Here is a 19,343-nt window from a genome sequence, read left to right as displayed (position 1 = left end):
ATATTACCCTCAATTAAACAGCTGAGTAGAATATCTATATCTACAACAGGCAAGGGAATATCTTAAAATCTATGAGTCTCTAACATTTTATGAACCTCACATCTAAATACTGGGGGGAAGGGGGGAGGGAGAAAAAAAACGCACACACGCACCCCCCCCCCCAAAAAAAAAGGCCTTAACTTTTTTTCAAAGAACTTCGGTCAGTTTTGATCAGATCAAAATCAGTTTTAAAATGAATGGCCTTTTACTAAACCTGTCTGTGTAGGAAAGAAAGAAAGAAAGAAAGAAAGAAAGAAAGAAAGAAAGAGAAAACATGTGTTAAGGCAATCATAAATCAGTATCTCGAAGTAAGAACAAGACAATTTTGCTTACTTTCAATACACACAACCATTTTTTTCCCCGGTTCCTTTACAATGAATGGTAGCTACATTAGGGTACCACTCATAGTTCTATTGTCTACTGAAAGTTACCTATTTGAAAAGTCAGTAAACATTTTGTTTCAAGCAATCATAAGTAGGCTAACTGACATCGATAGAGCCTCAATGTGGCATAAAACTGTTAGTTTTATAACAACCTAACAGCAGAAGGATCTGGAACTAGCTACTATGGAAAGCTAAGTAGTAAAAGGTCTAAATGACGGCATTACTTCTTAATACAGGTGTCCAGCTGCACGATGTCCACTGTAAATTAAATATTTAATTTTCCAGAGTGTGGATTCGTGAGAATTTCATGTAGTGAGTGGCTTTTCATTCTTTCCTGCAGTTTATGGTTGGTGTTATTACAGTGAAGTATGATGTGTTCTATTGTTTCTTTTTCTGTTAAAACATTTTTTACATAGTCGTGACTCTGTTAACTTAAAGCGATGCAGGTCAGCTTTTGTAACAAGGTGTCCAATTCTAGCCCGTGCAGCAAAAGTTTGCACTTGTCTGGGAATATCACTGTAGATTTTAATAATGTTGGGTTGTTTCAAAATTTTCCATAGCGCATTAATGATGGCATTAGGGTACTTTGATATAAAAAAAAATTAGGTACTGTAATATTTGCCTTTATTACAAATAATTGTTATGGCGTTTGGCGAACTGGAACCACTTTGACATTTTATTAATGGTCCAGAACAAAAAAGCCAAAGTGGTTTGCCAGCTGCCATAATTATTACACAATTTTTTAATCACCGGCAACGTGCATAGCGAATTCTCAGTATTTAGCTCACAGTGGCACTAATCGTGTTTGAACTAGTGACCTCATACCCTGACTGACATGGTATGTAAAAGGTAGGTTATAATGTAGAATCGCAAAATTCTAGAATGCAGGTAAGCAAGCAGTTTCAGCATTAGTGACCATGTAAGAGAGAAGAAACAAATGAAGATCAGTAAAGATGGCTATGCAATGTATTCCGAGTAATATCACAGTCTAGTATATACAGTCGCGCAGCTCAATACGTAGTAAATATGCAAACATTAGGTAGTTGCTCACCACTAGGATCGCCAATATCGCCTCGTTACAGGCAATGCAAAATAGAACTGTCACAGTCTATTGTTTCTAGCACCCTCAAAACTCAAGCCTCGTGACTGTATATAGTAGACTGTGGTAATATCCCTGGACCAAAGACTTTGGCTAGCTTAGTAGATGCTTTGCAAAATAGCCTATCAAGTTAAAATGAGTCATGTGTTTGATAACCATATAAAGACGAATAGGCCTATTTACCTAGGATCGAAAAATTGTATTTTCCCTTGCACAGAAAAAAAAAACAGCGAATGAAAGAAAGTATTTTCCCTTTACTTCACGAACTTCTCTGTACAGTTAGCCTTGATTTCTCACAATGTTACAGCACAGTATTTAGCTACTTCTCTGTATTCTAGAGTCATTCCCGGAGAATATTAATTTCATTGAATAAAATGCAACAGTTTCAACTACAGCTTAATTTTTGTAAACAGTTGTCCTATGAAAATATTGACTGTATACATATGACGAAGATACTGTGTCTGATATTTAAAAACATTGAATTACTATGTTCCTAAAAGTGTAATTTACAGGTGAATCTGCGATCCCGATATACCCAACTGATGATTTTCTCAGACATTTTGACACAAAATCATCAAGTTACTCGGTGGTGGGCCTACCACCATTATTTGGCACTACGCGGGATATGTGTGCCGGTTAACTATCTACCAAAGGAATATAGTATATACAAGACATACTAAAAGCTTCAACTAACCAAACCTAACCTGTCACTGATCCTCGCCCTTACGAAAACTCGATTATTTATTTTTCCAGATACAGATACATGTATATTTTAAAAGTTAGGCCTACATCATCTACCGGTATCAGTTTAATTTCACCATAAAATAACGCAACACAAATCAAATGTCAATCCCCTACTGGGGTTCTCTATATTGCGATTTATACAAAGAAAGTCATACTTAAATGACTTAAATGACACATCTTATCACTAGGATAGAACTTACCATTTCACAGCCAAATTTTGAACTTCTCCATTCTTGTCCTCCAACAATCGTAGTAACATCTTCACAACCTTGCGTTCTGAGTCATCATCTAGCTTAATACTGTCCTTCTGCAGTTCTGTCATCAAGTCATTTGTAGCCATAAATCGAAAATCTTTATCACTTGAAGTCATCTAAATCAAATAACCAAAGACTTGCAATGAATCAACCAAAATCACACTGCAAAAACTGAAATTCAAATCTCAACCCGAATGACTTGACGCAATTAAGCGTAACATGTTCACATATTATTAATTTCAATGCATGGAACCAACTGTACTTTACCTTACGTCTGTCATAAACTATTACACAAAAATTAATTCACAATGCTTTTGTTGTCAACATTTCTTACGAAGAAAGATGTCTAGGATTTCTTGCACTTACCTTCTCTAATAAATTTGCTATTTGATACGATACGCTCGCCATTTTGATAACTGATAATCAATAATGGCGTTTAAATGATACTTAAGTATTCACAGTTTGTTGAAGAAATTTCTGTATTCTGCCTATTTTTATCAAAAACTTGCGACAATTAACCGGCAACTCTCAATACCACTAACGAATACAGAGTGGTGACATTAAGCGCCGCTAGAGGGCAGCGTAACTGATTTTCAGCTGTTGAGCATGCGTAATTATAAAAAGAAAATTATAGAATGCACACATTTTCGTACGTAATTTCCCTCCTCAGGTCGCCGGCCGGTTTTCTTAAAAGTTTTATTCCCTTAAACAATCACGCATAGAGGAACCTTAAAATGTGCCGAATTCTTCTCAAATTATCACTTCGTTAGAAATGCTTTCTCCCTTGCCGAAATTTCTGAGATTCGAATTTTCACAACAGACAGTGTAGCCTACTTAGGTACCTATCAATAACACTGTAGCATACTCACAAAACTCGGGTATTTGAACAATTATTCAATCATTCACAGTGTTCTGTTCAAGGGCAAGTCTTTCACTGCAAACCCAGCATTCTCCAGTATCTCCTATTTTCAGCCTTCCTCTTTGTCTCCTCATATGATCCATAATATATATCTTAATGTCGTCTATCATCTGATTTCTTCTGCCCTGAACTCTTCTCCTGTTCACCATTCCTTCCAGTGCATTCTTCAGAAGGCAGTTTCTTCTCGACCAGTGACCCAGTCAATTCCTTTTCCTCTTTTTGATCAGTTTCAGCATTTTTTCTTCATTCACTCTTTCCAACACAGCTTCGTTTCTTATTCTGTCTGTCCATTTCACACATTCCATCCTTTTCCATATCCACATTTCAAATGCTTCTAGTCGCTTCCCTTCACTTCGTCATAACGTCCATGTTTCTGCCCCATACAATTACACACTCCACATAAAGCACTTCACTAGTCTCTTCCTTAGTTCTTTTTCCAGAGATCCGCAGAAAATGTTTCTTTTTCTATTGCAAGCTTCCTTTGCCATTGCTATTCTCCATTTGACTTCTTGGCAGCAGCTCATGTTACTGCTTATAGTACACCCCAAGTATTTGAAGCTGTCCACTTGCTCCACTGCCTCATTTAGAATTCGCAAGTTCACCTTCTTTACTTTTCTTCCTATGACCATGGTCGTCTTGTTTGCATTTATCTTCATTCCATACTACTCACAGCTGTCATTTAGCTCCAGTAGCATATCCCTTAGTTTTATCTCCTCTTCTGCTAACAATGCCATATCAGCAAATCTTATATACTTTATTCTTCTTCCTCCTACTATCATTCCTCCCATGTTCTGAAAACAATTCTTCACTAAGTCCTTCAAGTCGATGTTAAACAGGATAGGTGATAAAGAGCATCCTTGTCGTACTCCTCTCCCTATTACACTTCCTTCTGACATTTCTTCTCCTATCCTGAGTTTGACTCGTAGTTTCATATAAAGGTTACTGAACAGCCTCCGCTCTTTCCAATCCACGCCAATTTTCTTTAGGATCCCCATCAGTTTATTCCAATCCACTCTGTCAAAAGCCTTTTCTAGGTCCACAAATATTATATACACTTCTTTATTCTTCTCTAGGCATCTTTTGCTGATTGTTCATAGCAGTCCAATTGCCCTGTTGTACGTCCTTCTGGTATGATGCCCTCGATATATATATATATATATATATATATATATATATATATCGCAACTTAAGTAATGAAATGTATCGAAAGGAAAACAAAAGTGCTTCAAATTAGGGTCATCCCATAGAACCATTAGTGTAGTCGTTACCGGCAATATAACTAATACAGAAGACCAGATCAAATTGTTGTTTAACGGTACAAGGAGTAAATTGGACGAAAAGGAGAACATGAAATTAAAATTGGCCTCGGATCGAAATACTATGGATCCTAAAGAGAGGTTAAAATGCGAGGTATCAAAGTTCCAAAATAGGCCAAGAGAGAACCATATATTACTTTTATTTAGTTAACATAAGTTGTGGGTCTAGTCCTCTCAATTTTTCGAGAATTAGATTCGTCAAAATACAGAAATAGAGACAATTTTAGAGGTAAATAACTTATACATCTACCTCAGATGGGCATAAAAAATTAAAATTTAAAAAAATTCTGCACTTTACCAGGGATATGCTAGCATATAAAATATCTCACCTAGTTTCCGGAATCGAACTACAGTTGTTTTGATGAAAGTGTTATGTTTGTTTAGTTGACAAATGGAGATTATGGGTCTATGATAAGAGAAATAATTAATGAAGGGCTTTCTTTTCATATGAAGCAACATTCCAAAATCAGTCTCAGCTCACTAGACGGATCCAGGGAGGGATAAAGGGATCTTAAACTCTTGAGCCGATATTAAAATAGTTATATTTAAGTTTATGAAGTTATTTTACTTTGGTGAAATTAAATCCAACAATTTTATTTCTGCGTTACATATGGTATGTATGTCACCAAAGCATTTGCTAGGAGTGAACGCAGACCCCTTGAATAGGACTGGCGAGTGGTGACACTAGTAGGAAAAAGAGGTTAGCCTCCACATTTAGGAAATCTTGGATCTGCCGCTGTGCAGCTCACAACAAATTGTTCACTACAGTTTACTGAAAGTGTATCATGTGTTTATTATCTCTTTAATATTGCAGAAATCCTGATTACAAATCAAACGAGTGCTCGCACAGGTCTGTAGCTGCTCTTGATGCCAAAATAAATATTATTGAGAGAAGCTGCATGGCACGGCTAATTTTATACACAACTTCGGCACCCTCGTGTTTGTAGCGAGGGAAGGTAAGGTCATTGGGTTATTGGGTTATTTTATGACGCTGTATCAACATCTAAGTTATTTAGCATCTGAATGAAATGAAGGTGATAATGCCAGTGAAAAGAGTCCAGGGTCCAGCACCGAAAGTTACCCAGCATTTATGTCATTGGGTGTGGTGATGGAAGTTACATTGTTTCATGGCCTTTTCCTTCTCTTTTCCATTTTTAATTTGTAATTACACTTGTATCTATTTTATCTCTTTTTTCGTGTTGTATGAAATATGTTTTTTTTTTATCTGTACTGTCTATTGTAATTGGGGCTTTGCCCTGTTATGGACATAAATAAGTAAATAAGTAAATAAATAAACTACTAATAACATTAGCATTCCGGTGCAGCTCATAGTCTTGTTACTATAAGTTTTTGAAATTTTGTCATTTTTTTGTTTCACCACAGATCCCAGAATGGGTGCCCATACTCAGTGCGGAAAAAGACGTATTCTACGTAAAAAAAAATAGTAATGAAATCATATTTCACACTTTACTATTATATTTGCTCTTTAATTAGTAACTAATTCTTTTGGACTGCAAAAACTCTCTAGTTTCAACAACATCTCGTAACTGAAAATGATGATACTCTGAATTAAATGAGTGGGGAAAAATTCAAATGTTTCTAGAGGGTGTTGTGTTTGATGGAGGGAAGTAATATTTTACGTTTTTCTTATGTTAATTTGTCAAACAAATAAGTACCGTATCTAGAAGATGTATTAAAGTTACATTATATTACTGAGAACTTCAACAAATCTATACTATATTTTGGAACAGAATTAATTACATCTTTTTATACCATATTTTGGAACATAAGGAGTATTAAAAAAGCTACTAGCAATGCTATCTATTATATCGTTTAATAATAATCCTTACCATTTACATACATTCACTAAAACTAATCTCAACCAGACAATGCAAATCTTAAATAAAAAATTAATACGAATTTGGTTAGGAGAAAAAAACATGTGCATGCACGTACGCACGCACGCACACACACACATGTGCAATTACGAAGATTTTTTTTTTTAAATAATTTATTGATCGATCAGCGCATTTAAATACAAATAATAAAATACAAATACAATACGTGACATAGAACACGAAGATAAATATCAGCCAGAGGAAGTGTGTTTCCATTGAAATCTAGAAATCAATTTTTATTATTAGTATATACATATATATTTTTTTCCCTCATAGAAAAGTACTGGGATATTAAAAGAGATATCATTTTTCAATGTTTTGCATTCTTTGCTATCGTCTGCAAATATTGACACGTAATCAAAATGACAGTAAACAACTATCAAGTTGCTTAGCAACCATTGACATTTCAGACTACAATGAAGCTCTCAGTATACAAAACTCAATGAGCTGATAGGTTAAAGTTGCACTTTACAAAAAATAATGTTCTCAATAATGTGTTAATGACTGTATATTTATAAGCTAAACTATTGCAATGTTAATAATAGAGTTATTTATAGAATAATTTGCAAGTGAAATAACCGAGAATTCGTTATTATGAGGCTAAAAAAATTTTTACTACGTTACTTTCCTCCAGGTTAAGTGTATATGTAATACTGTGTCTAATTGCGTTATATGTTAATATGTGTCAATAACAACAGAAATATAATATTATCAGTAACCTAATAGATTTTTAATTAATTTTCAAATCTGTATTTTGAGCATCTCTAATTTGAGCATCTCAGAATTCCATCAATATAATGTATAAAACACAGTATATATTTTATATGAAACAAATAATAATTTCAGGACTAGCCTTGGAGTATATACAAGGCGGGAAAACAAAGACAAAGATGTTAGATCTGTTAGATCTATCTTTAAGGTAAGCTGCATGATAAATGAGAATAAGTTACGATATTGGTAGGAGTTTAAAATCTGAGGAGATACATAGGGAAAATATTCGCTTTTTATTTGCTGATTTCTTATTATGCAAGGGAAAATACTCGTCGTTTGTTCACTGATTTTTTATATAATCTTTTTTTTTTTTTTTTTTTTTTCATGTAATGCCTCGGATTCTGCATTTTAACCCAATATTTTACCTACTGATACCTACATTTTAATGACAACATACAATACCGGTATCAACTCTCATCAGTTGATACATCGTCACACAGAGTCAATTTATAGCCTGCGAATCTTGATCAGTAACAGTAACTAATTTGAAAAAGAACAAGAAAGGAATTTTATTATGTTGTCACTCTTACAGCCACATTTCATAAATTTCATAATAGATCGAAAAAGGCAAGAAATTTTTTTAAGTTAATTAAATCTACTTTCCTTGATAAGTATGGAGAAGATACAGTTTAATGATAATTAATTCACAGTGTTCCGCCCAAGGGCAAACCCAGTATTCTCCTATCTTTCCTATTTTCCGCCTTCCTCTTAGTCTCTGCATATGATCCATATATCTTAACGTCGTCTATTATCTGATATCTTCTTCTGCCCCGAATTTTTCTCCAATTCACCATTCCTTCCATCCTTCAGGAGGCAGTTTCTTTTTAACCAGCGTCCCAGTCAATTCCTTTTTCTCTTCCTGATTAATTTCAGCATCATTCTTTCTTCACCTACTCTTTCTAGCACAGCTTCATTTCTTATTTTGTCTGTCCATTTCACATGCTCCATTCTTCTCCATATCCACATTTCAAATGATTAAAGGATAATATTTCCGGATTAATACCACAGTCTAGTATATACAGTCACGAAGCTTGAGTTTATGAGGGTACTAGAAACAATAAACTGTGTGGGTACTATTTCGCATTGTCTGTAATGAGGTGATAGTAGCGATCCTAGGGATTAGCAACTATCTATGGATGCATATTTACTATGTATTCAGCTTCGTGACTGTATATACTAGACTGTGTTAATACTATGATTTTGGTGATGACTGATGACTGTGATAGCGGTAGTGATGGTGTTGCCAATGGTAATGAATAATTATAATGATATTCAATCTTAAATGATACTTTATAAGTTGAATTATAGTAACTTCATGTCAGATGTCATAATTGTCAATTTTACTTCCTCATATTTTGCACTCTTTACATGTAGAACTAATATCAATGACCTAGCAGCGAATATAGCAGCAGAAGAACCACTGGTCACGCCCAACGTGGTGCCTCAATTGGTCGAGACTCTGTCAAAACTTCAGATCAAGGCCTGCAACCCCAAGAATCATCAGTTCTACAAATCCAAGACCCTAAAGACACACCTGTTGCCACTCACCAATGTGGCATTCGATAAGAAGGGAAAGAGGTACTGTATATTTGCTTCCATCACAAAACAATTGCTGGCGTTGGTGTAATGGTTTATCATATTGAAGGGATGTCACAAATCAATAGCTGGAGTTGGTTTAATGATTTATCAGTATCATCAGATGTAAGTAACAAAGACCTTTTAGAAATTTTGGCATCGATAATCTGGCAGTGGCATTTGATAAGAAGGTCAAAATTCTGGTACTCTGGCACTAGGATTCGATAAGAAGGGAAAGAGGTATGTTTGTTTTTCCTGTCACAAATCCAGGGTGCGAATTAAGATTTCTGATGAGGGGGGGCATAGAATCCTAGATAGAGAATACCATACATAAAATTATTATTATCCTCATTCTATACAGCTCAACGCTTGGTAGCACTGACTTGTTGTCTTGCATCTTGAACGTAATAATAATTATATCCGTGAACAGGCTTAAGATAAGATGTGTAATTCCTAAGTTATTGATGATGATAATACATCAATATTACTTTCTTTGCTTACTTTGTACTTTATAAAGTACATATAATAATCCGTGACACTACAGCCCGTGAAGGACCTAGACCAACCAGCCGGCTGCTGGCCTCACGCCCACATGCCGAAGCAGAGGTGGACGATCATCCAACCAGAATTGAGGTATCGTGTGGTTAGCACGATGATCCCCCCAGCCGTTATAGCTGGCATTCGCAACCGGATTTCGCTACCTATTGTAGCTCCCCAAGTGCATTACGATGCTGGGTGGGCACCGGTCCCATACACTGGCCGAAATTTCATGAGAAAATTTCTTCCCCCATGAGGATTCGAACCAGCGCGCATTCCGTAACGCGAGTTCTAGGCAGGATGCCTTAGACCACGACGCCACAGCGCGGGACATAAAGTACATATACTCTTATTAAAACTATTATATTTTGTGAGGGAGGGATAGAAGTTATCCCTGGCAGGGATGTTAATATGAATTTATGAGGGGGGATAACTTTTCAACAGGGAGGAAAATCTCCTCATCCCCCCGTTAATTCACATCCTGCACAAATCAACAGCTGGGGTTGGTTTAATGATGTATCAGAACCTTCAGATGTAACTAAGACCTATTAGAAATTCTGGTAGTCTTGCAGTGGCATTCGATAAGAAGAGAAGAAGGTTTGTTTGTTTCTGTCACAAATCAACAACGGGAATTGGTTTAACGATTTGTCATACCTCCAGATGTGATTAAGTAAGACTTTTAAGAAATTCTAGTAGTCTGGCAGTGTGGAGTTTCATTTCAGATTTGAAGGTACATGTAAGGTGGGAAATTTTTTCCCCTTGACTAGAAGGCAACAAATAAGAATGAACAGCAGAGTTGTATTTTTCTCCTGGGCATGAAATGACCTTCAAAATTTGCCCTCAAACTTCCCATTCAGGGACATAGCACAAATTTACAGTTTGATTTTTGAGCAACGTAATGGCAACAATTCTCTCTTCCAGTGAAGCATGTGGCATGTTTTTTGTTCAGCGCCTCTTTAATATGGTAGTACTTTGTTACAGATGTATCACTGGAAGCTATGACCGAACCTGCAAGCTGTGGGACATAGACTCGGGCAATGAGCTCTTCACTCTAGAGGGCCACAAGAATGTAGTCTATGCAGTGGCTTTCAATAACCCATTTGAGTAAGTACGAAACTAAGCAGTACAAATAATGAGGAGACTTCTATATACTAGAGGTTATCAGTGGTATAGAGCGAGAAAGAAATGGGTTTACATCATACGTGAAGGAGAAATCAATTACAGTGTACTCCCGATTATCTGGGCTAAAGACCAGGAGAATGAGTACCGGTACAGATAATCCAGAAGCACGGATAATCCAAAAATTCTTCTTTTACTGTAGAATGTTTCCAGTTAGAAGCATATTCAGTTTGTGGTCTCCTAGAACATTTCCACAACACATAATTGTCACTCTTTCCTTTGAAGATTTATGTATGTCTAGGAGCAATTCAGGAAGTAGGATTTAAGGTTTATTATTTTTTTTTAATTACTCGAGCCAAAATTATGCACGGTTAATCTGCAAAATGGATAATTCAAGCACGGATAATTGCGAGTATACTGTATGGATTATTCAAAAGATATGTTGCTTGGACTTTCTCCATTGCTGGTGATGAATATACAAATTTAACATTTCGAAGTATAGCTCTACCTTTGTTTTCGAGTGAACAAAAAGAGGAGAGGGCTCATTTGCATAACAAAATGGATATGGATCCTATCTGCAGCAAGTAAGTAAGCAGGATCTTCTTAAATAGGCTATACACACTAAGATATGTTATGATGCCTGCATCGATTCTAGTGTTTCACAATGCAAGTTGCACTGTGTAAGGCCTTGTATTATTGAAGCTGTATCAGCTTCAGCTAGCTGCGAGTCCTGCCTCAGTATCCCACGAAATGAGCGCCGTAACAGCATATTGATGCAGGTTTCAATTTAAGTGTACGTGTATGGTATCGTATCAAAACTGTTTCAGTCTCTTGTAGCCTACCAATCTCTATCTTGGCAGATATGGACTGCGAACTTCTTGAATGATTTACAAATATATATTACTTGCATCTGTGTGCACGTGCATGCATGTATGTGTGTATGTGGGATATGAAGAGTAAAGTGAAGAAAGTGTGGAATTCTCTGAAAAATGCAGGTAGTTCTGCAGATGATGCACACCAAATCTTCCGTACTGCAACATACAGTATTTTGTCGACACCTGTGGAGTAACGGTCAGCACGTCTGGCCGCGAAACCAGGTGGCCCGGGTTCGAATCCCGGTTGAGGTTTTTCCGGGGTTTTCCCTCAACCCAATATGAGCAAATGCTGGATAACTTTCGGTGCTGGACCCCGGACTTATTTCACCCTCATTATCACCTTCATCTCATTCAGATGCTAAATAACCTGAGATGTTGATACAGCATCGTGAAATAACCTAATAAATAAATAAATAAAATACAGTATTTTTTAAGTTTCCTTGCAGACTCTGAAATTATGAGAAACGGGAAGTCACTTTCTTTATGGTTTCTTTTTCTTCAGAACAATAACTGAAGCCACACTCACAGCTACAAAAGCTTTAAGAGGACCGTCAATTTCAAGACCTTTCAATATATACAGTATGACTCTCGCACCTGTATCGGATGTGATGTCACTATCTATGGTTGGTACTATGATGCATGCCTCAACATGTATAATAAATCTTGCATTGAAGACCTTCTCGGAAAAAGATACACCACCACCATCACCACCACCCCATCCTGATAAGTATTAGGCCAAGTGGCCTGTTATGGTCTTGTTTCTGTCCATCTCTGTTGAGGTCTGCCAATGGATCTTTTTTCCTTCGGTTGATAATTTAAAGTTGCCCTTGAAATCTGTTGTTACTCATTCTGTTGACGTGATTTTTCCAGTTTTCTTGATATCGTCAAATGTAATCCATCACTGGTTCAGCTTTGAGTTCATCCATGATATTCTCATTTTGCTTGTGGTCGAATTTAGTGTATCCCGCAGTCCTCTTCATGAATCTCATCTCATATGCTGTGATTCTGCTAATATAATGCTTAAGATCCATGTCTCACTTCCATAAGACAGAACTGGTCTTGCGAGAATATTATACAAGCGTAAACGGGTATATTTCTGAACAACTGCAGGCTTGAAAACACTGTTGATTATGCTCATAGTTTTAGTGTATTTGTTGATTTTCTGAGATATATCCCTTTCAGATTGAAAAGATAGTACTTCAAAGCATTTGCAAAGCAAAGTCAAAAGACCTAAGTCAAAAGACAAAGCAATAGCATTTGTGGAGGTGTATCAAATTCTACAATTTGGAACTCTCGTTAGAGATCTTTCCTTCTCCACTCTGTCCTCTGTATCAAATTCTACAATTTGGAACTCTCGTTAGAGATCTTTCCTTCTCCACTCTGTCCTCTCTAACGAGAGTTCCAAATTGTAGAATTTGATACACCTCCACAAATGCTATTGATTTGTCTTTTGACTTACTTCTTTTGACTTTATTTTGCAAATGCTGTGAAGTAATATCACCTACTTAGCAAAATTGTCAATTGCTTTTGCTTTGTCTTTTGGCTTACGCCTTTTGACTTTGCTTTTGCAATATTTCTGATAAGATTACCGTTTCACGACTTCTTCGTCGTGCTGATGAGAACTGAATAGTTCGAAACCGGAGATCCGCAAACTGGGTTAAGAATATCATTCCTTTTGTGTATCACAGGCCAAAGTCTTTGGAAGATTCAAAGATTGCAAAGCATAATACCAAATGCGATCAAAGGATCAAACCTTTGGCAAAGGTCCATGAAAGCACAAACTTGTATTTTCAAGAGTGTAAACTCTATTTATTGTTTTGGGTTTTTCTCTGTTTCGGCTTCAATTCGCCTCTTCAGCTAGAGAAGTGTGATGACAAAAATTCTGTCGATCACTACTCTAGGACAGAGTGGAGAAGGAAAGATCTCTAACGAGAGTTCCAAATTGTAGAATTTGAAACGATACCGGTAGGTTATACCTCAAGTAACATATAATAATCAACTCATTGAAATGTGTGACTTAGGTGGAAAAAGTAATTTTTAAGTATTAATTTATTACAATAAGTTATTACATTCAATAACAAAAGAAACTTTTATCCTTGATTAGTCTAATGGTTCTGCTAGTAAATATAGGTCTAGTGAAATATGCCTCTGAAATTATTTTCCTTTCTTCTGAAATATGAATTATAATTTTGTTGGTTAAATCTTTATTCCAGGGAGGTATTCAGCCTTAGAATCAGATAATGTAACTAGTTTCTTGCAATGTTGCAACCACATAAATATATTTTGTAGAGATATGTTAATTTCATCATCAAATTTTGTGGTGTGTTCATCTACATTCTTAAAAAAAAAAAAAAGAAAAACTGTAAAATATATCTTACTTAATTCCAGTGGTGGCTCGTGGGTATTGAATTCAGGGGGGCTGCATACAAAAATAAACCATGCAACTTATGTGATTTAAAGATTAGTTCCATGCGCCTTGTCTTGTAGGTTGCAAACTTTTGAATCATCTTCTTATTAAAATCCGATATGTCCTTTAACATAGTCTTTACAATGGAAAACATAGCTAATGCGGTCAGTCTCTCTTCTCTCATCGTATTTCTGAGATAGGATTTTACTATCTTCATATACGGAAAGCAATGTTCTGGCTCGGAAGTTGTCATTGGTAGGGTGATAGCTATGCGTAGTAGTTTCACAACTTCTGAAAATGAGGCCTGCAAGTTCTCAGATAGAAGAAACTGCAAGAGCTGACTGCGTCACTGATAATTCTGAATTATTGTCTCTGATACAACACAGTGAGTTCCGTTTTTAGTTTGTCTTTATCGAACATTGGAAAAAGCTTCACACATACATTTAGGTCATTTTAAGGAAATGAGCTTTTGTAGCATTCAAATTTTTCTTGACACAGAAGAGAAGATAATATCAGATGATCTATGAAGTGGAATCGAGTGTTAGCTTGTGTGATAATGAGGTCACACACTTCCTTGGCTGCTGCAACCCTTGTCTGAATCCCTTCGACCTTACGACGCTTTTTAGGGTTTTCATTTTCACACATCTCGCTGTTCAACTGTGCACTGTTCCGTATTGCCTGTATGGCATTAACAAAGCTTGATATGCAGAGTCGGCCTCGGTACCATAGTCGGTTGTGGGTTCGATCCCGGCCCAGATCGATGGCATTTAAGTGTGTTTAAATGAGATAGGCTCATGTCAGTAGATTTACTGGCATTTAAAAGAATCCTGCGGGACAAAATTTCGGCACACCAGCGACGCTGATATAACCCCTGCAGTTGCGAGTGTCGTGAAATAAACCATAATTTAAATTTTTTATATGCAGATTTGAACCTGAGAAATATCTAACTAGCGATGTTGTAGTTGGTTGTATAATATATCTACATGGTACATCAATAAATGAAAAAACTAAGCCAGAAATTTAATTCAGGATCTTCAAGGGCACGCACCAGGGCACTTGCCTCATTTATTGTGATGTTGTTACTAGTAGCTGTTTCAGATTCCATTATGGTTTGAAAACATTCTAGCAATGGCTCCTTCTTCTTATGAACAACATTTATTGTTTTTATTTTAAAACTCCATCTTGTTGCCCCAGCTGATGGAATTGTCTTTGAAACACATTAATCTAATACAGACTGTGTGGAGATCGAAAGAAGAAAGCAGGGATACTGGATAAATCAGTAAAAAATATGCGAGCCTTTGTATTTTGTTTAGTGGCTCTTTCAATTATGAGATTTAACTGATGGGCACTTAATTTCACATTTCTCCTGAATTGTTAAGGTACTGAACTGAATAGACTGTAAATATTGTACAGAATTGAACATTGTTGCACTTGTTATACCTAATCACAACATTAAGGAAAATGTATTTAAAACTGCGCGCTACTGACAAACTGCTGCAAATTTTGCAGCTCCTGGAAACTCTGGATTCTTGGCCAGGGGTAGCAGGGAGAGGGGTAAACTAACACGCAGAGCATCCGAGACGAGACTGGCAGCTCCAGGGGAGGAAGTGGCTTCACCCATAGTCCTTGTCTCTGGCTTTGCTCTGGCAGCACCAGGGGAGGAAGTGACTTCACTAACGATTGCGTGCATGTCAATGAGAGCGAAATTTTAAAAAATTCGAGCAGCTAAATAGAGACTGTATAATAAATGTATTTCACAATATAAAACGAGACAAGAGTCACAAATGTCTGGGGGGTGCTGCAGCTCCGCAGCCCTCCTTTGAAAGCCGCCCCTGCTTAATTCCCATCTTTTTAAAATTATGTTCGCACACACACACACACACACACACACACACACATGCACGCACACATTTACCCACAGTGAAGAAAAATTGGAGGACACGCACTCTGCCATACAATTCTTTGGAGAATATAGAGATCCTTTTTCTAGTACAGTCACATAAATTCTCGATCTCCCATATTTTTGTCAGAAATATGGTTTAAATTGAGAATATGGTAATACTGTATTAGTTACTTTTGCTCCCTTTAGGAATATAATAGTCTACTTTCGACTGTTTGGGCAAATAGTTAAGACTTATGACTTATGGGACAGAATTTCGGATTCAGTTATCCCTAACTTTTTTAAAAATTGAAATAATACATTTTTTTTATTCATTTTACTTTAATTTATGTTGTTAAGTATTCTATTAATGGACTATTGGTATGTATTACATAACATGAAAAAACTTGACTAAAATATATTGCACTTATTTTGGTTTAATAATGAGAACATTGTAAAATAAAAAAAATAACAATAAGAGCAACAACAACAATATTATTATTATTATTATTATTATTATTATTATTATTATTATTATTATTATTATCATTATTATTATTATCATCATCATTATTAAAAGGAGCATCATTAAGGAATGCTGAAAGTGTTGTTGTATCGCCAATTTTAATCCATATGTAAGATCAAGAAATTATGTGAATAAAAAAGTGTCTTGAATTTCGGCAAAAATTGTATATCCTGAATTGGGGTTTTGGAACTTGACATTCCCAACGTTTCGGGATAGCCTATTCTGGTCTTACTATCTGCTCTATAGTTGGAACCTATATCTAGTTCCAAAACATTAGAAATGTCAAGTTCCAGAATATGGTGGAATACCTAATAGCCGAATTTATTCTGATCACATTTTACCTTGAAAGCCTGAAAATGTATATAATTTTATATCCGGCAATTTTTCTTCACGGTACATCTTTTTTTCGGGCGTATTTAAAGGTTAATCCTCAATATTTTGATTAAAGTATTACGATACTCTGTCAGTGACAAGATATTAACAGGCTCATTCGACAAGACTGCTCGCCTGTGGTCAGCAGAGACTGGGGTGTGTTACAACACACTATGGGGCCACACTGCAGAGGTGGTGACAGTGCAGTTCAATCCACAGAGCCTTCTTGTGGGCACCAGCTCCATGGATACTACGGCCAAGCTCTACCACATTGCTACAGGTGAACACAAGACTTAATGGCTGTATTTGTCGGTACAAGAACAAGAAAGAAAGGTAACAAATTACAATAATTCGTAAATATATGTGTCAAATAAGAAATTAGTTAGCTCAGTTGATGCAGTAAATGACTATGAAATGGAAAGGTGTGATTTCAATACTGGGTTGAGAGAAATATATAGTTTTCTTCACTATAACTTCTACAATATTTGGTGACTTCATTTAGCCTTCTGTCAAAAGAGTACCTGGTACTGGTACAACTTACTACAAAAAAATGGTATTAAGGATTTAAAACAATATATTGGCACTGAAAACTACAGAGCCACCGGCGTAACTCGGTCGACTAAGGCACTTTCCTGCCAATCTGGAGTTGCGCTCGGGCGCAGTTCGATTCCAGCTTGGAGTGATTACCTGGTTGGATTTTTTCCGAGGTTTTCCTCAACCATAAAGCAAATGTCAGGTAATATATGGCGAAGCCTCAGCCTTATCTCGCTATCACCAATCCTACTGATGCTAAATAATCTCGTAGTTGATACAGCATCGTTAAATAACCAAGTGGAAAAAAAACTACAGATACTGTTTTTGTAGAAGGTAGTTCAATAATGAATGATCATATTTTTTTGTGACATATTTTTAATTAATCTCCAAATTTTGATGGTTTTTCTCAAAGTAGTCTCCACTGGTTGCAATGCACTTGTCCCAGCATTTCTGCCAGTCTTCAAAGACGTGACAGAATCTTCCTCCTCCTTTTAAGCTTCACACAAACTTCTATGCAAAACTCCAGTTATTCGTGAGCAAGTAGTCTTGGAACCCACTATGAAGTAATATGGTGTGATGTTCAGTTTTTCTGTTATCATTGTATGGACGGCACCTAATGAAATGTTCAGGAACTCTGACAGCTTTCTTAATTTTATTCACGTATCTCAATTCACAATTGCACTAACAGTATTAATGTTCGATTAGAGTCCCAGGACTAGTGTATTTTGATAATGACTGCCTTCCATCTTTGAACATTTTGTACCACAAGTTGCACTATAGGGTAGGTACAAGCCGGCTGTAACATTTCATAGGATTCAGCACACGATTTTTAAGACAAGAAAAATTTCAGAGCAGCATACTGTTTTTCACATGTCAAGTCCATTGTGCTATAGATGAAATATCTCTCAACTTGATGATCTATCACAGGTTAAAACCTGAAATAAACTGGACGATATCATTATTACATAATAGATGAGGCATTATATTAACAATATAACATAAATGTAAATTTTAAATTAAAAACCATGCAAGTCATTATTTAACTGTTTATGTATTTGACTATTAATGGATGATTCAGGTTCTAGTTAATACATCTATTATCAGGCAGTACATCTCACTTGATATGTGACAAAGGAAGAACAACTGTATGTATGCATCTGAAGTCTGATTAGTGTAATAGTTGACTAAACAACAACAATGGATGAATATAGAGAATTCTGAGGTTATATATATATCCCAGCCCCCACTGTCTTCGTCTATCACATATTCCAGTTGAACAGAGATGATTTTCTTTGAAAGACCGGAAAGAAAATATGCCATATCAGATTTGATTTTAAGGAAAGAAAACATGCCATAATCAGAGTTGATTTTACGGAAAGAAAATATGCCATAATCAGATTTGATTTTACAATAATCTATGTCCATTTAATTCCCAAAAAGTAAATGAAATTCTCTGTGCAGTTTTGGATCTGGAGATTACTGAGACAATAACATCTTTACTAGACGAAGCTGCAGGCCCACAAAGTAAAATATATACTGAAGTATATACATATTCTGTACTTGACAGGTCAAGAAGTCACAACATTACGAGGACATACAGGGGAAGTAATAGCTCTGCAGTTCTCAAATGATGGCAACCAGATTATTACCGGCTCTTTTGACCACACCATCAGTGTCTGGGACACTCGGACAGCCAAGTAAGGAAACACAGGGGACATTTTATAGTTAACTAAAAAATTATTATTATTACAGTATTACTATTATGTGAAATGAAATGGAATTTCGGGAGGGGGCACTACGACCCAGCACTCGATCTTTCAAGATATATTGCGCGATTGCGCCAACCCTCAAGCTAGCTGCATTTCCAAATCCACAACAGCTGATTACACTAAGGTTAACTGTGTACCCAGTTCCAAACAGGCAACCCCCTTCGTTCCTAGGCCAGCCCCCTCCGTGTGTTGCCAGCGGGAGTTCGGGGAATGCAATGGAATAATGACCTAATGGAGAAATATTGGCGGAATTATGTAGATGCCTAATATGGAGCGAAGGTAGAACCCCGAGGAAAACCCCAACTGCGACCTTGTCCGTCACAAGTG

The 19,343-nt window shown here is 36.3% G+C and overlaps 2 protein-coding genes across 2 annotated transcripts in view; one reads left to right on the top strand and one right to left on the bottom strand.

Annotated features, from left to right (window-relative positions):
• Nucleotides 1-3,088, bottom strand: part of Cand1 (Cullin-associated and neddylation-dissociated 1) — a 67,266-nt gene extending 64,178 nt beyond the window's left edge. Inside the window, exons 1-2 of the mRNA XM_069817756.1 lie at nt 2,886-3,088; nt 2,466-2,635 (exon numbers count right to left, since the gene is read on the bottom strand). Coding sequence (XP_069673857.1) covers nt 2,466-2,635; nt 2,886-2,927 — 212 coding nt within the window. The 5' untranslated portion in view covers nt 2,928-3,088. The remainder of the gene's footprint in view (nt 1-2,465; nt 2,636-2,885) is intronic.
• Nucleotides 3,089-7,386: 4,298 nt separating this feature from the next.
• Nucleotides 7,387-19,343, top strand: part of LOC138694183 (dynein assembly factor with WD repeat domains 1-like) — a 29,747-nt gene continuing 17,790 nt past the window's right edge. Inside the window, exons 1-5 of the mRNA XM_069817755.1 lie at nt 7,387-7,571; nt 8,798-9,001; nt 10,517-10,639; nt 16,809-16,993; nt 18,815-18,944. Coding sequence (XP_069673856.1) covers nt 7,450-7,571; nt 8,798-9,001; nt 10,517-10,639; nt 16,809-16,993; nt 18,815-18,944 — 764 coding nt within the window. The 5' untranslated portion in view covers nt 7,387-7,449. The remainder of the gene's footprint in view (nt 7,572-8,797; nt 9,002-10,516; nt 10,640-16,808; nt 16,994-18,814; nt 18,945-19,343) is intronic.

Source organism: Periplaneta americana, chromosome 2, assembly GCF_040183065.1.
Source record: "Periplaneta americana isolate PAMFEO1 chromosome 2, P.americana_PAMFEO1_priV1, whole genome shotgun sequence".
In the NCBI taxonomy this organism is placed as follows: Eukaryota; Metazoa; Arthropoda; class Insecta; order Blattodea; family Blattidae; genus Periplaneta; species Periplaneta americana.
Note: the sequence above shows the minus strand (reverse complement) of the source record. Positions and strands in the feature narration are given on the sequence as shown.